The sequence below is a fragment of the Marmota marmota genome, unplaced genomic scaffold, assembly GCF_001458135.2.
Source record: "Marmota marmota marmota unplaced genomic scaffold, marMar, whole genome shotgun sequence".
NCBI classification, from domain to species: domain Eukaryota; kingdom Metazoa; phylum Chordata; class Mammalia; order Rodentia; family Sciuridae; genus Marmota; species Marmota marmota.
Genome location: NW_026000022.1, coordinates 4,477,108 through 4,500,783, shown reverse-complemented (window position 1 = coordinate 4,500,783; position 23,676 = coordinate 4,477,108). Strand labels below are relative to the sequence as shown.

The window sequence follows — 23,676 nt, the reverse complement described above, 5'->3', positions numbered from 1 at the left end:
TCAGTGACTCCAAGAAAACGAGCCATTTCCCACGCGTGGACTCTCAAGGGGTAAGGGTCAGCTCTTGAGCTCCATCTAGAATGTTCCTGATGGGAAATCCTGTCATCAGGGGCATGTGTTCTAGAGAAGATTCTAGAGAAGATTTCTCCAAAGAGACTCAGAAAAACACAGCACTGGATGGGTTGGCCCTTCGACTCCCTCTCACCTTGGTGACTTGGGAGCTTGGCCTGGTGGGGACCTGGGTTAGCCACCACAGACCCATGGCTCACTCCCTCAGCACCATGTCCAGTTATCAGACCCCTCAGAGACACCTGTCTATTCTGGCCCCTTCTCTGATAGCCCTGTTGCTATCCCAGACTGACCCTCATCCCTGCTCACCTTGACTGTGACAAATCCTCCCGCTGACATGGGGCTGACCGGGGTCACTGCTTCCCCCACCGGCTCCTCAGTGCATTGGAATTCTCTTTCCAGTGCCAACTTCCTTGCCTCTCTCCCCTCCAGCTCCCCTCCTTTAGAGATAAATCCCACCATGGTGAACTTTTTATCGTGCCAGGCCCGTGAACATCCTGCTGACTTTTCACGGGCTCTACCTGGAATCCATTTCCTATCCTGTTTCCTCTCCTGGAAACTCCAGTTTTCCCACTGGAGTTAGCAGCAACATGGCCTGCTCGGGGGGCACTCTCTAGCCTTCCTGAAAAACCAGCCTCTACTTCGGAGCAAAGCCTGTCCAAGGAAGGGGACATGACCTTTATCCTTGGGAAGACCCACAGAGCACTCCTAGGCACATTCCCACCCTGCTAAGTGGTTTATCTACAAATAACAGGAGGGATCTGCTGCGCCAGGTGTCCCTGACTCAGTCAGGCTAGGTGGGGACCCATAGCAGCCCCCTAGCAGCCACCAATCAGCATGAGACAGGGAAATACCTGGGATGCCAGATGACCCTCCCAGTAGTTTATGGTGGTTGATAACATATTGGGAAACCATGTAGTTCAGCACGAACACCCCTCTTGGCTTAAACCCATCAGTTCAAATGAATACCCCTTTTGTACTGACCAATCACCCCTACCCAACTTGTTCCCGCCAGTGAATGTGCTAATCGTGTTTTAGAGTTGTTATTTGATTTTCCCGAGGTGTGTGATGATTTGCTAAGAGATGCTATGATGTATGTGGGGGTCCCTGCCTTCTCCAAAGAATGTATAAAACTGCTGCAAACCCTGGGCTCGGGGCCTCTCAGCGTCACCAGTTGCTGTGTGCGCGCGGAGGACCGAGCTGGCTCACAGTAAACACCTCTTTGCTGCTTACATCGATCTTGGGTCTCTGGTGGTCTTTTGGGGATCCTGAATTCGAGCATAACATTCCCTGTTGCTCTTCCTGGGCACCCACAATATTCTAATCACATAGTTTGCTACAGTTTGAATGTGGTTTGTCCCTCACTGAACTCATGCAGAAGTTTAAATTCCATTGTGACATATTAAGAAGGTAGAGACTTGGGCTGGGGTTGTGGCTCAGTGGTAGAGCGCTTGCCTAGCATGCGTGAGGCACTGGGTTCAATTCTCAGCACCACATACCAATAAATAAAATAAAGACCCATTAACAACTAAAAATATTTTTTTAAAAAGAAGAAGGTGGAGACAATCTAACTAGGGAATTAGAGGTGAAGCCTTTGGGAAGTGGTTAGAATTAGACAAGTCTCATCAGGGTGGAGATCTCAGGACTAAATGCTGGGGGCTCTATAAACATACCCATGTACACCCTGTTACTTGCAATAGTGATGCTCTGTGCTGCTCTGGGCTCCAGCAAGAAGGTTCTCACCACTTCTGAGGCCTCTAGACTTTGCACCTCCAGAATTATGAGCTGAAATAAATCTTCTTTCTTTATAAAGTAGCCTGCCTCTAGTATTTTGTTACAGTAACTGTTGTTGTTTGGATCTGTACTGTTCCCCAAACGCCCATGTGTTACAGGCTTGGCCTCTAGGAAGTGGGAGAGATGGGAGGTTTTGTCACAGTCAAGGTAAGAAGGGATGAGGGTCAATCTGGGATAGCAATAGTGCTATCAGAGAAGGGAAAAGTGGTAAAAATGGTAACAGGGAGGCCTAGGGGGAGGTTTTCCAGTAAAGCTCTTGAAGGGGATTTCAGGACCCTGATCTCGTCCTTTTTCCTGTTTTTTTTTTTTTCTTTTCAATTTCCCAGCTATGAGGAATTTTGCTTCACCTCATGCTCCCTGCCATGATATGTTGCCTCTCCACAGACTCAAAATGGACAGTTGCCAATCCACTGAAAACTCCAAAACCATGAGCCAAAATGCACATTTCATCTTTTTAAGTTGATTATCTCAGGTATTTTGTTATAGTAACAGAAACTAACTAACACAGTAAGGAAAAGCTGATTAATAAACAGCTATTCTAGAGCTTGTCATATCATATTTATTGGTTAATATATCTCCTTTTATTACCAGACTGCAAGTTTCCCAAGCATTATCTTCCTACTCTCAGAAATGGTGCTGGTCACAGGATTTGATTTAAGTAAGTATTTGATGAGTGAGTGAGTGAGTGAGTGAAGGAATATGTCAGACACTCAGGGTAGATGGTTGGTATAATGTTGCACGAATAGAACACAGACTATTTTGAAGACCCACTATAATGCTTTCAAAGTGCATAGGTACCTTATAGGCTCATGCCGATTGTCTATTATTAGATAAAGTTTAAGTGCTTAGAATCTTAAAGCATTGGAAAAAAATGTTCATTTGAATGTGCACTTGTTTCCCTGATTTTCATCTGATACTGAAGAAGATAAAATTCAGGTTAGTTAAAGATTTATTCATGTTTTCCACTGTCAATTATACTTTTCTTTTATTTTTCTTTTAACAAAAGGGGACTGAACCCTGGGCCTTGTACATGCTAAGCATATGCTCTACCACTGAGCTACACCCATTGCTGCACAGCCACTTCTAGAATAAAATCTATAGTCCCCACCCATGTCAGATGACCTGCTTCTTTTTCAGTTGGCATTTATTAATAAAATGACCCTTTAGCATTATTAAAAATTCCAGGATGTACATAACCAACAATAATTTATTCAAACTCTGCTGGAATTAGGTTCTAAAGAAGAAAAGCTGAATTTGTACTTAAAGCATAAAGTTATCCACATTTAGCACCTTGGAGAATTTCCAAATGATTAAACTGAGTATCCATGCCACCTTAAAAGAACTCACTGTCAAACAGCTGCATTATAAGCACTTTAGTACAGTGGATTACCACTCCATCTCCCTGGAGGGGTCCAATCAGGTAAAGCAGTTAATAATCAGTCGCAAATGCTTGTATATTATAGAGAGAAACCTACCCTCTGGAGCTCTTGGTTCCTTACGTTTTGTAAAATGTCTTGACAATAGTTGCAGTATTTGTCAGCAAGGCAAGCCATCTAGGAAGGACACGGAAGGTTACCCCAGCTTTCAGGCCACTTCAGGAATGACTGGACCCTCAAAGACCCTGCGGAAGCTCTTGCATTTCTGACATGGCCATTTTAGCTGGGCTCTTCACTTGGGTCACAGTGTTCTTTATTTTTATGGGGTAATGCAGGACCCGTAGGTCAGGTAGTTGTAACTCATGTATCACAACATGAGTAATGGTTTTTTCCACCACCACAAAGCCACCCACTTTTGACACTCCCCCATTATTTCCCAGCTCCAGTGTCTAGAAATTCTGTGTCTCTGTTCGCTTCTCTGTCATGGGGAGGCCCTCACTCAAGAAGACGACAGAGCTGGGCCTTTCCCAACAATGTGAAGGGCAGATCTGAATGTCCTGCCCACCACCACCGAGCCCAGGAGGGAACATTGCTCCTCACAGGTCCGAGAAGAGGCCATATTACCCCATGTGTTATAACCATGACCTTGGGCAATACAAGAAGGTATTTACCGCCTAGAGCAGCACCCAGCAGGGAAAGCGGGTCTCCCCTACGAGACAGACCTACCATTTTATAGGAGTGTTTCTTTGCCAGCTCTTGCTCCCAAAATGGACATCTTCTGAATTCAGACAAAGGAGATCCAGCGGGGTCTGTCTTTATCGGTGAACGGTTTTCACACTAGAAATAATTTACACAATGGATCATTTCTTTAAAATAAAAATGCATTTTCTGGCATATAATCCATGTCAGAATGACATTGCTACTATAAGTTAATGCTCTGTTATCCACACTCCTGGACATTCTATGGATTCCAGAAACTTCCCCCTCGTTTTTCATTCCAAAGACCTTAACCTTTTTTTTCTATAACTCCATGAACTTTGCTCACCATGGAGGTGTTAGGATGTAATATACTACCCAAACATAGCAGTGTTAGGGTCAAGTGCAGTACAGTCATGTCCCATAAAAAATATTATCGATGAATCTTTTAATGTCACGAGTCTATTTCTACAACCTTTGTCCATACAGTTGTGGCTCCCTGAAATAAAACTCTATCTTGTCTGGATCATCATGTCTGAATCATAAAAATGGTTAATTAATCAGAAATCTCAGGACTATAGCCAATAAGGCAAATGAGGTTTTCCCCTTAGAAGAACAATTAACAGAATGGTAAGGGGGGAAACAGGTGAAATTGCAGAAAGTGCATTTGCCATTCCTCTCTGTGTTATCCACACTGCCATCTCTGAGCCAGGGCAGCCATGACCCCTCCTGATTTGAAGAAAGGACATCAATTTTATTTGAAATAACTTCCTCAGGATCTTCCTGGGTTTTGGAATAAACTCCCTTACAATGCAATAGCTTAAAATAATTCCTACAAATTGGACATTGAGTTGCAAAGCCTACGGGGTGACTTTTCATTGTCTCCCCAACCCTGTGTCTGCTCTGTGAAGGTACAGTGGAAGGTCTCGGTCTTCACATAACCCACAGTTGAACTGAGTTATTCATTTGTAGAATGACTTCTGAGGGTGTTTCAGTCAGTTTTTTTCATTGCTATGACCAAAATACCTGAGAACAACAACTCAGGGAAGAAAAGTTTATTTGAGGCTCACAATTTCAGAGGTTCAGTCCGTGGTTGGCCAACTCCATAGCTCTGGGGATTGAACCCAGGGTTGCACACATACAGGATGATACCAGGTGGAAGGGCATGGCAATCAGAAAGCAGACAGCTCTGCTCACCAGGGACAAAGTATGTACCCCAAAGGTACATCTCCAGTGACCTGCTTCCTTTGGGCACATCCAAGCTGCCTACAGTTACCACTCAGTTAACCCATCAGTGGATTAATCCAATGATCAGATCACAACTTTCATCATCCAATCATTTCAGCTTTGAAAATTCTTGCATTGTCTCACACATGAGTTTTTAGGGAACGCCTCATACTTAAAGGTGGGTTTCCATCTGTAAGGCACCCGAGGACAGGTAGGCTCCTCTGACCACGTGTGCCCACTCTGAGGGAGAAAAGCCACTGTATCTTGTCTGAATCTTAGCCACCATCATACACAGTGCTGCCCAGGCTAGAGAACAGGCACAACTGGAATCCTACTATGATGTCCCCTTGTTATCAACTGGTATTGTACTCACCCTTTTGTCATCCTGAACCCCTCTGAGAATCTGATGAAAGTAACTGACCTCCCTGGAAAAACCCACACTAAACACATAATATTGTGGAGATGCTAGGTTAAGGCTCCATCCACCATTTAATGTTTTGGGAATGGAGTTGGATATCAATGTCTAAATACATACGTAAGGTAGATGTATAGAAGGGTGACCACTCAAAGGATTCTCTCTTTAGATGTTGTCTATGCCCCATCCCAACATACTCTAGAAAGTTGGCTTCATTTGGAGGGGTCTGGTGAATGGCACCTCTCTGTTATGTGGGTGGGGTGACATCGAGAAGGAGGGGTTATTTCACAGAGCTCACCAGCCAGACCACTAGTTCCTCTAATAGAAAAGACCCGAGGAGCTCTCAATTCCAACTCTAGGCTAGTTTCTCATACTGCAAAACCCCAACTGTACCCAGCGGCTCAAGAGCATGGCTGGACTTCCTGGTGACATCAGTGTTCTCTGAATAGTGCTGCTGCTATTTCCAAAGCCAGCGCTTCTCAAGATGTGGTCCTGAAGCCATCCACACCAGAATCCCTTAGGGTACCTGAGGACCATATCCCTGGGCCCTAAGTGAATCAGAAGAGACCTGAAGTCTAGAACTTTAACCATCTTTCCAACCAAGCATGCTGTAGTTGAGAACTAGAGGTCTAGGCAGACTGCTTTTTGTCTAAAGCTACAAAAAATCTTTGCATTTCAACATAATGAACACATCCCTGTTTCACCTAATCAGAAGTCATCTGGCAATGTAGTATTGGGATATTCAAGAAATGATTACAAGGAGAATGTAAAAGTGCATTATTTCAAAACATCATAAAAAGTAAATTCATGAGTTCCTGAAGCCGATTCCCTTAGGTCTCTTCCTCTGTAGAAATTACTTACAGTATAATTCTTTCCTTATACACTGTGAAAATAACTGTTTTTTCAGGAAAAAAAAATACCATTCCGCTTTAATTTTAATTTTTTGGTGCTGGGGATTGAACCCAGGGTTGCACACATACTAAGCGTGCACTCTACCACTGAGCTATGCCTCTAGCCTTAGGGGAAAAAATATATTAGATATTATGAATTGAAATATTTTCTTTACAACAAATCAGAGGCCAAAGTAACTGTATGATGCAGAGCTACTAAAGTTTGAATATCTGTAAAAGAAGGCATGCAGGTAGCAATTGGGAGGATTTGGGTGCTGGAGAAACAATTCAGCAAAATGGCAAAGAAAAAAGTGAGAAATTCAATTTAGATTTTCCAGGTATATTAAATTGAGATTACAATTTTCAAGAGACCCAAGAAATGCCATTGGAATTTGTATCATTTACTCAGCCTATAGTGAGCATGCATGCTATAATTTGGATATTTAATGTCCCCAAAGGTCCATGTGTTAAAGACTTGATCCCTGGACTGTGGTGCTATTGGGAGGGCACAGAGTTTTAAAAGGTGGAACCTAGTGGGAGGTCTTTAGGTCAATGGGGGCATTACCTTGAAAGGCATTATGGGACACTAGTCCCTTCCTCTTCCTGTTTTTTATATCTCAGCTATGAACTACATAGTTTTGCTCCACCATACATACCCTGACATGATGTACTGCTTGACCATCAACACAAAAAAGACAGGGCCAAATTACCATGAACTGGAAACCTCCACAACTGTGAACCAAAAATAAGCCTTTTCTTTTTAAAAGTTGACTATCTCAGTTATTTTGTTACAGTCCCAGAAAGCTGACTAACAGAACATACTAGATGTCAGATCTTGAGGATACAATGGGGAACACCTCCCAACTATGACCTACTCCTTCAGGCACCATCTGCTTCTCCTGAATTATTCCATCAATTCTCCAGGATGCCTTTGTCCTTCCTTCATCCTTAAACACACTGCTCCCAGAAATTATCACTACCAAAGCTAATGTATTCTCTCACTCTCCTTTTGAAGATGTCAGAAGGTCTCCTAAAATCTCTTGGGTCAAATCCAAATTTCCCAGGCTAGCATCATCATTCTCCCCAACATTCTAACACCTGTCTCCTTGCTGCCTCCACATTACAACCTCCCTGTAGTAACAACCTCCCTGCTCAAATGCAAACTACACCTCCAAGATAAGGGCCCTCATAACAAAGAAGCTCTGTGATTCCTTCCAGGATGAGTTTAAAAGACAGTATGATACACAGAATACCTAGTGGTCCTCAAAAATGTTCACATCAGCTGGGTGCAGTGACACACGCCTATAATCCCAGTGGCTTGGGAGACTGAGACAGGAGGGTTTTGAGTTCAAAGCCAGCCTCAGCAAAAAGGGAGGCGCTAAGCAACTCAGTGAGACCCTGTCTCTAAATAAAATACAAAATAGGGCTGGGGTGTGGCTCAGTGGTCAAGTGCTCCTGAGTTCAATCCCCGGTACTACCCACTTCAAAAAAAAAAAAAAAAAAAGTCCACATCATGATCTCCAGAGCTTGTGACTATGTTACAGGCACAGTGAGATTTGTAGGTATGAAGAAGTTGAGGACCTCGAGACAAGGAGATTACTCTGCATTCTCTGGGTGCCCCCATGCAATCACAAGGTCCTTAAAATCAGGTGACCTTTCCGAGCTACAGAGAGACAGAGAGATGGCAGAAAGGGAAGGACTCAGTCTGCCTTTGCTGGAGGTGATGATGAAGCAAGGGGTCATGAGCCAGGGGTCAGTAGCCAAGGAATGTGGGTGGCCTCTGGGAGGTGGAAAAAGGCAAGGAAGGGATCCTCTCCCAGAATCTGCAGAAGGAACACAGCCCTGTGGACATCTTGACCTTAGCTCGGTGAGAACCACTGTGAGACTCCTGACCTCCACAATTGTAAGACAATCAGTTTGTATTGTTGATGGCCATGGAATTTTATGCTGATTTCTTACAGCAGCAGTAGGAAATAAACCCAGACCACCTCTTCCAGGAAGTCCTCCCTCATCAGTGGGGCCAACTACAGCCTCCCCTGACCACCACCCTGGGTTTCCCAATGCACCCGTGGCCTCCCTGCCCAGCCAACATGGTGCCCATTGTTTGAGGTCTATCACAGCTACCCAGCTAAGAGGCTGTGTTCCTTGTCGCTGTTTTGTTACTGTTTTTTCAGTCCTCAAGAGTGCTGGTCACAAAACAGGAGTTTAAAAAAGTTATCTGTTCAATGACACTTGTCAATGAGACACCATCTGTAATGGACAGAATGTTTGCACCCCCCATCCATATGTGATGGTGACCCCAAAGTGATGGTAATAGGAGATAGGGCCTTTGAGAGGTGACTGTGTCAGGAGGATGGAAACCCCCCCCCAAAATGGGAATAGCGTCCTAAAAGAGGCCAGGGGAGGCCAGCTCCCTCTTACACCTGAGGAAGTCAGCTGTCTGCAACTCATTAAAGAGCATTCATCAGTACCCACCGCAACGGCACCCTGATCTCAGACTTCCAAACACCACAACTGTGAGAGATAAATCTGTGGTTTTTAAACCATCCAGTTTATGGCCATTTGTTATAGCAGCCTGAGCTAAGACAGTGCCAGAGAATGTCATGCTGCCTTGGTCAACCAATTAAAATTCAACACAAAATTCATAGATTAGCTATTAATAGTTTTGATATCCTAATTACAAGAGCTATAACTGTAATATAGAGACCTTTATGTAGCAGCACAATTCAATAGTTAAACTGTGGAAAGAACCTAGATGCTCTTCAATAGATGAATGGATAAAAAAAAATGTGGCATATATATACAATGGAATATTACTCAGCAATAAAAGAGAATAAAATCATGGCATTTGCAGGTAAATGGATGGAGTTAGAGAAGATAATGCCAAGTGAAGTTAGCCAATTCCAAAAAACCAAATGCCGAATGTTTTCTTTGATATAAGGAGGTTGATTCATAGTGGGATAGGGAGGGGGAGAGTGGGAGAAATAGACAAACTCTAGATAGGGCAGAGGTGTGGGAGGGGAAGGGAGGGGGCATGAGGTTAGAAATGATACTGGAATGTGATGGGCATTATTATCCAAAGTACATGTATAAAGACATGAATTGGTGTGAATATACTTTGGATACAACCAGAGATATGAAAAATTGTGCTCTATATGTGGAATAAGAATTGTACTGCATTCCGCTGTCATATATAAATAAAAAATTATTAATAAAAAAGAGACCCTTATGGACAAATTTATTGTTAAGAACCTATACACCCTTTTAAATTGTGGCTAAAGAAAGAGTGACACAGCAAACGTGCAAACAGGATGCTCCTTGAGGACATACCTTACCCAGCGCAGTGCCTGGTGCACAGGAAACACTCAGCAATAAAGGACAAATGGGTGGCTGGTTAAGGCTTACCCAACACAAGAACATCACACATAGAAAAAAAGTTGTCTCTGATTAAGTATTACTAAACATTTCTGAGTCTATTACGATGCATCTATTTCAACCAACTCACAGTTTCTTCCTCTTGGATAATGCTGCTGGAGTCAGTAGACTTTTCAAAGGCAACAGCATCTTCACTGTGGAAGAACAGATAACAGAGAAGTAATTTTAGTAAGATGCCTGTCTCTGAGCACAGAATGAAATTTCCTTTGCAGCCGGGTTATTTGTTTGGGGTTATAACTTCTATTGAAAAACTCTCCTCCACGTTTCTATCTGCAAAAAATGGTAAATTATTGCATGCTTGAGATTAAAAAAAAAATCCTCTTCTGTAACTGGGACAACCCTATATTTATTTTTCAAGGTAATTCCCCTCAGAAGCAAAGATATGATGTCATCATGGGTACAATGCACTCCTGTGGGAAAAGAAAAATCATCATGAAAATGAAATTGTACTATTTTCTGATTTCAATGCTTTTAAAATGATCAATCCAGAAATGGTGATATCCTCGGAGCCAATGGATGCAGCAGAGCACACAACAAGGAAACTGGAAATTAATAATAGACATGCAAATTTCATTCCACTGGGCCTCTTGGATTCAAATAATATAGTGAAGACATTTATATAAAACGGAGAACAGATTCAGTCCTATACATGCGGCGTGGTTCACCTTTCACGTGATCATGGACATTTGAGAATCTGGGAGCTCAGGGACTCCCGGTTGCATCAGGGAGTGTGGCATCTCCTTCCCACTTTTCCCAGTCAGCCCAGAGCTGTGGCTGAGCTGTGGAAGCCATGGCATCTATGTCCACCCCCACCCAACCCACGTCCCCAGACCTCATGGCGATGGCCCAGTTAAACACAAGGAGAGAGGAGGAAGGTGTCAGACCATCGCTTTGCTTCTGGAAGCAACTGTCCAGGTGGGGAGGGACAGGAGCAAGAGAGGAGTGGAGCAGAATGACTTCCATCTCATGCAGGAAGACCCTGCGTCCCCGCACGGCTCTCTAAAGCTCTCCTCTGAAGCTTCGTGTCATTGTGTCAGTCTGTGCTCTAAACCAAGTTGTGGAAAATTGAGCAGAATATTTGATGTCCATCTGATTAAGTGTTTCTGCATAATGCTCCTATTTCAAAATAAGGTAAAAAGATTCAGAACCTGGATACAAACCCACTGGGAAGGCACCCTCTTCATCTTTTCATAAGAGTTGTTATCAAACGTGAGTTTTACTTTGAATATTCCAATGGATGGAGGCTCATGGGACACGAAATCCATTCAACTTGGAGGGATATATACGTTAACCCTGCACGTAATCAGCAAAGTTAAAAGAAGAATTTGCAGTGTGTTGGGAATTTGTCACATTTTAGGAACTGAATTGTGTTTCTCCACCCCCCAAATTCATATATTGAAGTCCTAGCCCTTAATGTGACTATGTTTGGAGAGAGAACTATTTTTAGAAGATAAGTAAAATTAAATGAGGTCATAAGAGTATGTCCCTAATCCAGTAAGAGTAGTGTCTCTTCCTCTTTCTCTTTCTCTCTCTCTCTCTCTCTCTCTCTCTCCTTCACTTACTCCCCCCTCCCCACTTCCCCACACACGAAAGACCGTATGAGGGGACAATGAGAAGGTAGTCATCTATAAGCCAGCAAAAAAAGCCTCACCCAAAACCAAACCTGCTGACACCCTGATCTTGGACTTCCAGCCTCCAGATGAGTGAGAAAGTCAATTCCTATTGTTTAAGACCCCATTCTATGATATCTCGTTACTACAGCCCAACCTAATACATCATGTCTCAATATCTTGAGTAAGTATGACAATGATAGTTCCTCAGGTAAAATTTATAAGCAGCCCATTATCACAGATTCTGGAACATTATGTCAACACAAACAATAAACAATAACTAAAGTAGAATTCAGCTGAGCATGGAATAAGACAGAAGAAAATGTTAAAAAAAGAAAATTTGCTGACTACAGGGATAACAGAAGAGAAACATAATCGGGAACATATGACTTCCAGCCTTTAGAGATGTTTTTAAAATCATTGCAAGGGTTTCTTCAACCAAATTGGACGGAGTGCAATTTCTCTACAATTCCACATTGTATCCACATGCTACTCCTTATGTTTGCTATGGAAAATGAATGCAAGACCATAATGTGAACAAATTCAGCTCCATCCATCCATCCATTACCCATTCCTTAAGCACCCTACAGCCACCTGGTCCATCCAGCCAACCACCCACCCATTCATCTATTTAGCCACCATCCATCCATCCACCTACCCACCCACCCACTCACTCATCCATCCACCCATCCACTCATCCTTCCATTCAAACATCTATCCACCTATCTACCTATCCATCCATTCAATTATCCATCTATCCACTTCTCATTCATTCATCAAACATTTATTGTTTATTGTATGTCAGGCATTGTGTTAGTCCTTGGATAAAGGTGTGATTGAAACAGACAAAGTATGTCTGACTTACCTTACCTATTAAGGAAGGAAACACACACACACACACACACACACACACTCAAACAATTGCAAAGATGTTAGTAAGGGCTGTTTGCTGGCAGCTGAAGTATTCTGTTAGGGTGTTTGCCAGGGTCGCATCCTGGACTTCTGTTAGCTCAACAGTCCACATGCATGTCTAATGACAACTTGACCATCTCAAGAGAGCCCCCGTTATGATTAGTTAACTTCACTTAGTTGGTACAAGATACTTGCACAGCACTTATTAAACTCTTCAGTTGATGACAGTAATCTTCGTGGGGTACTCAGAAATAGGAATCTGGCTCACTGGGTAGAGACCAAAAGCACCGTGAACCCTACCATTACTAAACCCCATGTCCCTGGGTTTCTACTTAAAATCCAGCAATTCTGCCTTCTCTAGACATCCCCAGTTCTCTGGATCTCCACGTAAAGCCAAGCAGCCCCACACATCATTCCACCGATGGAGCCAAGTTACCCCCCTCTTCAGCTAGAGAACAACAGCACATGTTCGCCCACCACAGAACCTCAGTTCCCGGCACTCCACCTAGAGTAGAGCAGCACTGTGGATCCCGTGATTATAGAAACTGAGTTCTCTGGCTCTCTGTGTATAGTCCAGGCCTGGTTCTATGAAAAGGAACCCCGAGGGAAACCTTCAACCTTACCACTCGCTGCCCTCCCCTACCCCTGACTCTCATACTTTGGAGTAATGAGTAATACTCACTTGACTGAGTAATGCTCTCAATTATTTCAAGTTTTTAAATGAAACTCCCAAGTCTCTGCCATGTGGTCCATGCTGAATGTGGATTTAATTCAACAGTAATTGAACAGAGGGTGGCATTACCCTCCTCGTCTTAAAAGGACGACGAAGGGAACTGCCTGCCATTTGGGGGCCTGTGTGGGTGGCAGGAATCCTCTTTGGGGGAGCTATGTCACTTTTTAAAATAATCTGGGGGATTTTATGCATTGGAATAACAATAGTGGGAAAGAGGAAATATTTCAACCTCACAGAGAGATGGGATCTGGTATAACAAAGCGCCTTTCTCCATTTGGCCAGTCAGAAGCAACTTGCTTCTTCAAAGAAATGGTGGTGAGGGGCTGGGGTTGTGGCTCAGCGGTAGAGGGCTTGCCTAGCACGTGTGAGGCCCTGGGTTCGATCCTCAGCACCACATAAAAATACATAAATAAAATAAAGGTATTGTGTTCAACTACAACTAAAAAAATGAATATTAAAAAAGAAATGGTGAGGCTGTCTTCTCACCTCTTTGAGGTCCCGATTCAGGAGAATGATGTATAACGTGCTTCATCAGGTAGGATTAGTGAGGTCAGGTGCATTTTTATAAAAAAAAAAATCAACCTTGTTTCAGAGGCCTCTTGCAAACATGCATGAGTTAGGGGGTGAGCAGGAGGTAATAATACTGCTGGGCTACAAGGCAGGTGAGCGGAGAATCGCTGCTGGCAGCCTGGGCGTTTGTGGAGGTCCAAGTCAAGGATGGTGGTGCCCTGAGGAGCTGCAGATTTGGCGGATGAAACACTGCAGATGTGGGCTGTGCTTGAATCTGGCAGCCAAGGCTGGGCTGCGCTAAAAAGTAAGGCTGTGGTAGACCAGCGCCCCACCTCCCCATACTGGGGTCTACCACCCAGGAGGCAGCATGGGGAGGCTGAGGCCAGAGTCGGCCTGGAGAGGAAGCTTCCAGGGTGCCAGCCAGGATGGCCCCATGTCTCCGGGCTCACTGCCCCCTGGATGGTTTCCCCAGTGTGGTTCTGAGTCAGGTCTTTGGGTCATTTATTAGGCTGTGATCAAAAGCACAGCCACTATAAACTATGGCTCCAATGAAACCACACACAGAATCCAGAGTCGACCTTGCTGAGATGGAGGCCTGCTTTCTGAGGCCTGAGATGCATTAGCGGTCTCCAAGCTTGTGGCACGGGAATGACCCGAGGCAGGTTTGATCCATGAGGTCATTTGGGGACCTTGTGGACTGTCCCCTCCCTCTGCTGCACCCCAACCTAGGATGTCGGGGTGAATAACCAATGGAGGCATTGGAGGGGAGAGAGCAAAGACCAGGAAGATGGAGGAAATCCCCCAGTGTGGTCAATCTGCATTCCTCTCTAGCTCTGCAGCAAACCAGCTGCAGTTCCTTGAGCAAGACTCCTGAGCTCTGACCTCAATTTTCCACCCCATCAAGGGAGGGAATGGGGTTTTGATGACCCCCGAGATGTTTTCCAGCCCTCCACTAACACTACGAGTCCCTCCCAGCTCACCCACCCAAGGTCAGATTCTGAAGGCTTTGCTTCTTGTGTGAATCAGCAAATTGACAACCTGCTCTCTGTGAAGCCTAGACCCAGCATGAGAATCACATTAACTTCACTAGTTTTTGTGATCAATTTGGCTTAAAAAAAAGGGGGAGGGATGGGCAGAAAGAGGACTGAGACACACTTGTACAGCACACAACTTTAAAAATAACATTTCCCACGAGGTCTTTCAAGGGTAACATTAGCTTCATAGGCTTTGGGGGTGTTTTTGCTTCTTGGGTCTCGCTAACAATTTGCATTTACATTCTCAGGTTTTGACATCGTTTGTCACTAATCCAGACTTTCATTTACATCATTTTGGCATCGTCATCTGCCCTCACAAATCACTCTAACAGCAGGGAAACAACTTGAAGCAATTACGAAGGTAAGAGGATAAAAATGTAATAAAACCTAATTCATGTACCAGACTTGTTCGGGGTCGGATTTCAGAGCAAAGGTGCTTCATCTTCCAGTCATGGAAGGGCCAATCTGCAATTCTCTCCCAAAGTAGATAAAATAATTATTTTTTATTTTGATTGGACGATATCCTTAACTTCATGAATATTTTTATGCAGGAAATAAAATCAGTAAAATATATATACACATTCATATAAGGATATATGTCATTGAGATTACAAAAATCTTGTGTTATTTTGATTATACTAACAATGTGAATCACTAAAATACACTGAGCACTTATGGCTAAGTGCTTGACTTGGTTTACACTAATCCTCACAGAAACCTGTTAGGAAGGTAGATGAGAATTATTATCCCATTTTATAGATAAGGGGAGAGGGAGAGGGAGAGGGAGAGAGAATATGAATTCACAGAGCTGGAGACACTGATCTGATTTCAGAGTAGAGTATTGCCTTTTCTACTATTTAGGATACACATGTGTCAGGTTAAAAAAGATAATACAGGGACTAGGGATGTAGCTCAGTGGCAGTGTACATGCCTAGCATGCACAAGGCTCTGATTCAATCCCCAGAACCACAAACTCTCCTCTCTCTCCTCCTCTTCTTTCTCTGCCCACCCCACCAACACACACACACACAGGATAAAGAAAGACCTAAGTTTTTTGAAACTCAAAATGAACAAGAACAACATTATTTTACAAACTGGCGTGCGTTCTCAGAGTGGCTTGCTCATTTCCTGCATCAGGGGCTGTTGCTATCCTACTAATTAACTGTATCCTGACCGATTAGCTTTTATGAACAACTTAATTGCAAAATGATGACCCAGGGGACATCTCTAAGGGGTTGAAAGTATAAGTCCACCACGTTCGCCTTCTTGAGTCCCAACTCAGCCACTTGGGGGTAAGATTTCACTGGCAGACAGCAAATAACACGTTGCATTCACTGGGCGTCTCTCCAGGGGAGACAGACAACGAGGGGTGCTTTGAACAAATGATATAGTCCCCCAGACGATGTCAGAGGACTTCGGCATGGTATCTGCATCAAAGCCTTTGCCAAGCAAGGGTGTGGTCTGGTGCATACTTCCCCTCATGTATGTTTTAAGCTGCTAGACAACAACCAGGTAAGGCATATTTTTTTAACCTTAACAAGTTCTAACCAGTCTTGAAAACCATAGGGTGGACAGGGCCAAAAAGCGGGTTGCAACTTGGACACCTTATTAGTACCTGTGAATTAGGCTCCCGGGGCTCATCAGGAGGCCTAGCAGGGGGTGGGGGTGGGGGGCTGGCCCCACAAAGACCCAGCTCCCACTCTCAGCCCCTTCTGGTACATTGGCTGCACAAACAGAAGGCAAAGAGGTCCTGCTGCAATAGGCAGACCCCCTGAAGGAACCACTGGGGGCTGGCATCGTCAGACAGTGGGTGCCCACAACTGCCAGGCTGAAGGCTGGCTCCCCCAGAACTTGCTTTCCCCAGGGCGGGGCTGGAAGATGAGCCCTCTGCCTTTCTGCTTTGTCTGCACGCAGCGGAGCCAGCTGTGGACCCGTGGCCCACATTCCACAGGCTCAGGGCCGCCACCGAGGCAGCCCCCTGAGCTCATGAGTTGGCTGTAGAACAAAGGAACAGAAGAACAAAGGCACAGGGTGTCGAAGGCAAAGTGTTAGATGCTTTTTAAAGGCCTTTAATGCACGGAGTTGGAAAAGCTGGGGAGGGGGGGTGGCGGTGGGGAGAGAAAAAGAGCATTGTGGGGGGGTGGGTGAGGGCAAGGGTTAGTTTCCATATATCCTGAAGAGCCATGTGAGACCCTGCACACCTGATTTCAGAATTGACATTAAACACGATGGTGGGGGTTCACATATCTGGCAAATGGTCAAACCGTTAACCAGGGATTTTGCCCAAGAGGTGAAGAATATAAGTGAGTTCAGCATAGCTCCTCTCTAGGTCACACACACACACACACACACACACACTCCACTGCCTGCCCCTGGCCCCCGCGGCCCCCCCCCCAGACTGCAGTGACTATACTTCGGCCTCGACTCTTCCGTGAATTTCTAGGTCAGCAATTGTACCCAGGTCTGGTTGGCAGCTAAACAAGGCTGGAATCCGAGAAGCCTGTTCCCTGCCAAACTGTGTTGCCCTTGAGAGGCCGGAGGAAGGAAGGGCTCCGGACGTCGTGAGGGGCCTTGTTGGTATGGTGTGCACGGCACACTACGGTCATCTTCATTCAAACAGCAACACGGCCCTCAAGAGTTTCATTTGTTTTAAAAAATCAAAGTGGTCTCTCCCGGATCCACGACAGATGCTGCCTCAGCAGTTTTCAGGGAGAATCACCCTCTGAACACCAGGGGCCTTTGCCGCTGGCCCCTTCTTCAGGTGTCAAGAGCTAAGCCACCTTCAGTGTCCTGCTGCTGGAATGGGTGCCCCAGGGGGTTCCAGAGACCTGGGCATCTGGGTCTCTGAACTGACGGCTCTTAGGGGGACAATATAGAGGCAATAGGGAGGAGACAGGGGCTTGTCTTGAGACAGTGCATTTTGATTAGGTTACAGGCTTCTCTGGAAAGCTGGATGGTGGTGAGATAAGTCAAGCCCCCCCCAAGCCACCCCTGTGCCACCAGCCCTGGTTCTTGGACAGTTCTCTCCACTGCTAGAGCCCTCATTGGGTTTCCATTTCCTCCTTCACACAAGGTCCAGAAAGGAAAAAGAAAAAAATGTCAAACCAGATGCCCTTGAACAGCCTGTGCGCAGCTCAAGGACCTAGAGGGTTGCTTTGGTGAGCTTGTAGGATCCCCTTCATGATGGTTCTTTTTAGAAAGGCAGGGCTTTCGTGTGTGTGTGTGTGTGTGTGTGTGTGTGTGTGTGTGTGTCTGTTGCTGGGGACTGAACCCAAGCCCTTTTGCATGTGAGGCAAGCACTCGACCACTGGGCTGCACCCCTCGCCCAAGGAATTTTCAACTCGCCTCTCCCAATTGAATTCCAATTTTAGATTAAATAAGAGGAAGAGAGTTTTTGAACGTCTTCTTTGCTGTACTACAGAAAAAATACCTGCTTCCCTGAGGCATGAAACTTTGGAGAACAAGGAAAATACTCATCTGAAGCCTTGCTGGGGGTTGGGGGGGGGTTCCCCTTTGGCTTTTAAACAAGAAAGAGAGAGAATTTCTTAAAAGCCATTTGTGAGTAGAGCCAGCTGCACACCCGTGGGGCTGATGACTTCCAGGTGTGCGGAGTTCTGCTTCTCCTTCGGTGACCGGCCTCCCAGTGCTGAAGAGCCCTGTTCTGGCTGTGAGAGATGGACAGTGCACACGTCCCCAGAGGAAAAGCAACTGCACCGCCATTTCACCGTCCACATGGATGGGGAGGCCAGGAGAATACTTCCAGAGAAAGGAAAGACTGGAACTTCAACCGAGAAAAGGGACCAGGTGTGAGCAGAGGAAACACTAAAACCTCTGGGCCACCCCAAAATGGGTGGGGGATATTTCCATCATGACACTTCTTTTTTTTTTTTAATTATTATTATAGGGTTATGCTTGATTAATTTTAATTGAAATTTTTATTGAGGTAACTGTATATTTATATGCAGTTATAAGAAATAATTGAGAGATCACTTCTACGCTGACTCATTTCCCCCAACAGTATTATTTTACAAAAACTATAGTACAGTCATTCCTTGGTAGCCATGAGAAATTGTTTCCAGGAATCTCCAAGGGGTCTCATTTCCCCTGGTGCTTGGGTTTCTATCAGGGACTGATTCCACGAACCCCTGCAGATACAAAGACCTGGGGATGCTCAGGTCCTGCAAAAAATGAGGTAGTGTTTGCACAGCACCTATGCACGACCTCCTCTGTATTTAAAAATCATCTCTAGATTACTTATAATACCTAATACGATGTAAATTCTATGTAAATAAGTCTGTATATATTCAATACAGATACAATTTTTCCCAAATATTTTCTATTCGTGGTTGGTTGAATCTGAGGATGTGGCACCATGGATATGAAAGGTCAAATCTACAGTATCACAACCAGATATTGACAGTGATACAATTCACTAATCTTACTCAAATTTCCAAAGTTTTACTTAAACTCATTTCTCAGTGCGTGTGTGTGTGTGTGCGCGCGTGCGCGCGCGCGCCCACCTGCACCTGTGTGTGAGTATCTGTGTGGGCTCACATATCCACCACCACAGATAAGATATGGGACCATTCCATCACTGCAAGGACAGATTTGGTTTGCCCTTTTATAACCACACCCATGTCTTGCTCCTACCATCCCCCGGGTCCCTAACTTCTGGCAACCCCTCATGTTCCGCCATTTTAAACACTTTATCATTGCACAATGTTGTGTAAGTGGAATCCTACGGGATATGACTTCTGGAAATTGGAGGTTTTTTTCCTTCAGCAAAATGCCCTGGAGAGTCCCTGAAGTTGCTGTGTATACAAAGTCATCTTCATTGCTGAATAGTCTTCCATGGTACGGATATATCTGTTTAACCAGTTACCTGTTGAAGGACATCTGGGCTAATTCCAGTTTGGGGCTATTGTAATAGCCCAAACATATAAATATGCTATAACGTTCATGTATAGGTTTTTGTGTGGACATTAGTTTTTATGTCTCTGGGATAAAAGCTCAAAAGTGAAGTTGCTGGTTGGAATGGAACATGTTTAGTTTTATAAGAAACTGCCCAGATGAACCACTTTATATTCCTACCAGCAGTTCATTGGTGATCTAGTTTCTCTGCATCCTCACCAAAGTTGGAAAAAGCTGAGGGGGTAGGTGTTGTCACTGTTTCTTATTTTAGTCAATTTGATAAGTGGGTAGTTACATCTCATTATGGTTTTAATAGGTATTTCCTTAATGACTAAGGATGCTGACCGTCTTTTCCTGTGCTTATTTGCTGTTTATCTGCTTCTGTGAGAGATGCATGTTTATGTCTTCTGCTTATTTTCTAATTGGATCATTTGTTTTTGTACTGTTGAGTTTTAAGCCTTTGTTCTATACTCTAGAAACTAGTTCTTAAAGAAAATGTAGGGAAAAAAGTACACTCATACAATGCTGGTAGGACTGCAAATTGGTTCAACAAATATGGAAAGCAGGATGGAGATTCCTCAGAAAACTTGGAATGGAACCACCATGTGACACAATTATCCCACTCCTTGATAGATACCTAGAAGACTTAAAATCAGCACACTACAGTGACATAGCCACATCAATGTTTATAGCAGCTCAATTCATAATAGCTAAGCTATGAAACCAACCTAGATGCCCTTCAACAGATGAATGGATAAAGAAAATGTGGTATATATACACATTAGAATATTACTCAGCCATAAAGAAGAATGAAATTATGGCAATTGTCGGTAAATGGATGGAACTGGAGAATATCATGCTAAGTGAAATAAGCCAATCCTAAAAACCAAAGGCTGAAAGTCATTTTTGATATGTGGGTGCTAGCACACAATAAGTGGAATGGGGAGGGAAGAATAAAAGTTCACTGGACTAGTCAAAGGGGAATGAAGGGAAGGGAGGGAGGATGGGAATAGGAGAGACAGTAGAATGAATCAGACCTCACTTTCCTGTGTGCATATATGAATACACAGTGAAAGTTCACATCACATACAACCACAAGAATGCAATCCTAATTAGAATAAGTTCTATTCCCTGTATGTATAACATGTCAAAGTACATTCTACTGTCATGTCTATCTAAAAAGAACAAATTTTAAAAATAGATACCAGTCCTTTGTCAGCTATGTGATTCACAAACGTCTCCTTGTAGCTTGTCTTTCCACCCTCTTCACGTGGGATTTCCCAGATCTAGTGTTTTGGTTTTGATGAAGTTCAACTTAAGTTTTTCTGCTATGGATCAGGTCCTTGACGTCAAATCTAAGAACTTTCAGCCTCACTGTAGGTCCCAATGATTCCATCCTATTTTGCTTTGTTTTTTTTTTTTTGGTTTTGTTTTGTTTTTGTTTTGCAGTGCTGGGGATCAAACACACGGCCTTGTGCTTGCTAGGCAAGCACTGAGCTCTACCCCCAGCCCTTGTTTTGTTCTTTTTACAACAGGGTCTCACCATATTGCCCAAGATGATCCCACTCAAGCAATCCTCCTGCCTCAGTCTCCCAAGGAGCTGGGACTACAGGTGCAGGCTTTATTCTTGTATTTTAAATTCAAGCCTCTGATCAATTCTGAGTTGCTTTTCATACAACTCATGAAATACAGGTTGAGGTTCGTGTTGTCGCCTGTGGGTATCTAATCACTCCAGCACCATCTGCTGAAAAACTACCCTCCTTCCACTGAATGACTCTTGTACCTTTGTCAAAAATCAGCTGAGCATAACTGAGTGGGTCTATTTCCAGATTCTCTACTCTGTTCCACTGATCTGAATATCTATGCTGACACCAATATCACAGACTTGAATACAGCTGCTACACAGTGGGCCTTAATCTCAGGTACCGTGTTTCCTCCCATTATATTCTTTTTTTAAGACTGTCTGAACTATTTGCCTTTCCATATAGCTTAAGAATAAGCTTTTCTATGTCTAAGGAAAAACCCCGCTGTGATTTTTTTTTTTCTAACAACCTCACTGAGAGATAATTCATATACCATACAATTTACCCGCACAAAGAGAGCAATTCAACGTTCTCTTAGTATATTTTCTGGGTTATACGATTGTGCAGAAAAGAGATAACACGGCAGGCCTGGGACTTCTGTCCTTAGAAAGGCTCTCTGCAAGTCTGGCCCGTTAGCTGGCGTCTGGGAAATTGGCTCTTGGCGTGTTCCCAGTCAACAGTTAGCTGATAAGAGTGGTCCGCTGTGCCTAGAAATTAAATAATATGGTTTGTGCTGAACACCTGCTTTCCTTCTGGGAGTCTGTAATTTGGGCATGTGCTAGGCAGAAGGTGCTTATGTCATCAGCTCCTCCATGAAAACTTGGAAGGATGCTGAGTCCCCCCTGCACTTCCCTGGGCAGAAGTGTCAATGCATGTTGTCATGTTCTTGCTGGGAAGGAGAGGGAAGGAGGAGCCCAGTCAGCCTTCCCGTGGGTCTCCCCCACACGCCTTTTCCTTTTCCCTTTGGGTTCTGCCTGTGTATCCTACATCGCTGTCGTGAACTTTAGTCATGAGGACAACTGTGGGCCAAGTCCTGTGAGTCCTACTGGATCTCCAGAGGTGGAGATGGCCTTGGGGACCTACGACCTTGGGGATCTACGACACAGTGGTGGCATTGACGAGCTTGCTAGAGGAAGCCTCCACTCATTGAAATAGGGCTATCTCGTTACTTGGGAGAAAGAGATACCCCCAAATGCGTTAGGTGGGCATGCATTTAGGATGGCTGTGTCTTCCTGGTGGATTGGTCTTTTTATCCCACGTAATGTCCCTCTTTGTCCCTCATAACTTTCTTTTCTCTGAAATCAACTTGATTCCATGTGAAGACAGCTACACCTGCCTTTTTTTCTTGGTGGTGGGGGGGTGGGATTCAGGTTTGCATGCTGAATATTTTCTCATCCTTTCACTGTTAACAAATTGAAAAATGTGTTCTGGTTAGTTGTACATGACAGCAGAATGCATTTGGACACCTCATACATAAATGGAGTACTATTTCTCGTTCTTCGGGTTGCGCGTGACGTAGAGTTACACAGGTCATGTCATCCCTATATGCACAAAGGTCACAATGTCCAATTCACTCTACTCTCATTCCTACCCCCTCATCCTTTCTCTTGCCACCTGACTCTTTCATCAAACTTGAAGTGAGTTTCTTGTCAGTTCATTGCTAGCAGGAGTTTATCGCTTTGAGCAACAGGTGGAAATCTCTTTTCCACTTATCTCCCGTTACCTTCCCCGATTTAAACATCTTTGTTTTGAGTATCAAATGTTTTTATGACCTTTATTTCAATCATCAAATGTGATTTATAAAATTCATAAGGAAAGAACAGTCTATTCCTCATTTTTCCTTCCTTCTCCCCCTCCCTTCCCCTTTCTCTCCTTCTTTCCCTCCTTCCTTCCCTCCCTCCTTCCTTCCTTCCTTCCTTCCTCCCTCCCTCCTCCACCCCTCCCCAGTACTAAATTGAAGCCAGAGGCACTCTACCACTGAGCTACATTCCCAGCCCTCTTTCATTTTTTAAGGCAGAGCCTTGCTAAATGGCTGGACCAGACTGGCCCCAAATTCGCAATCCTCCTGCCTCAGCCTCCTGAGTCTCTGGGATTGCAGATGTGCGCCACCACACCAGGCTCCTTCTGCTCTTCTCCGTGTTTCTTCTTTTCCGATGCCCCAAGTTATCATTTCTGTTATCATTTCATTTCTTTCAGAGGACTTCCTTTAGCTCACCTTTAAGGGTTAGTGAGCTAGGGCAAGGTGTATTTGTTTTCCTGCACCTGAGAATGTCTTTCTCTCCCCCTCATTCCTGAAGGGTAATTTTGCCATCCAGATGTGGAACTCATGGTTGAAATACATTCTCTTCCAGCTCTTGAAAAACACAGTGCCTTTTCCTTATGGCTCCCTTGGTGGTTTGAACCAGAAACGTGTTATCATCAGAATCTCTGTTATAGGTCATGTGTCATCTCTCCGGTGGATTTCAGTGTTTCTTTTGTCTT

General features: G+C 44.3%; 1 protein-coding gene across 1 annotated transcript in view; it reads right to left on the bottom strand.

Moving 5' to 3' along the window:
• Positions 1-23,676, bottom strand: part of Rfx8 (regulatory factor X8) — a 67,227-nt gene that overhangs the window by 27,848 nt on the left and 15,703 nt on the right. Inside the window, exons 4-6 of the mRNA XM_048810535.1 lie at positions 9,973-10,036; positions 3,966-4,076; positions 3,339-3,416 (exon numbers count right to left, since the gene is read on the bottom strand). Coding sequence (XP_048666492.1) covers positions 3,339-3,416; positions 3,966-4,076; positions 9,973-10,036 — 253 coding nt within the window. The remainder of the gene's footprint in view (positions 1-3,338; positions 3,417-3,965; positions 4,077-9,972; positions 10,037-23,676) is intronic.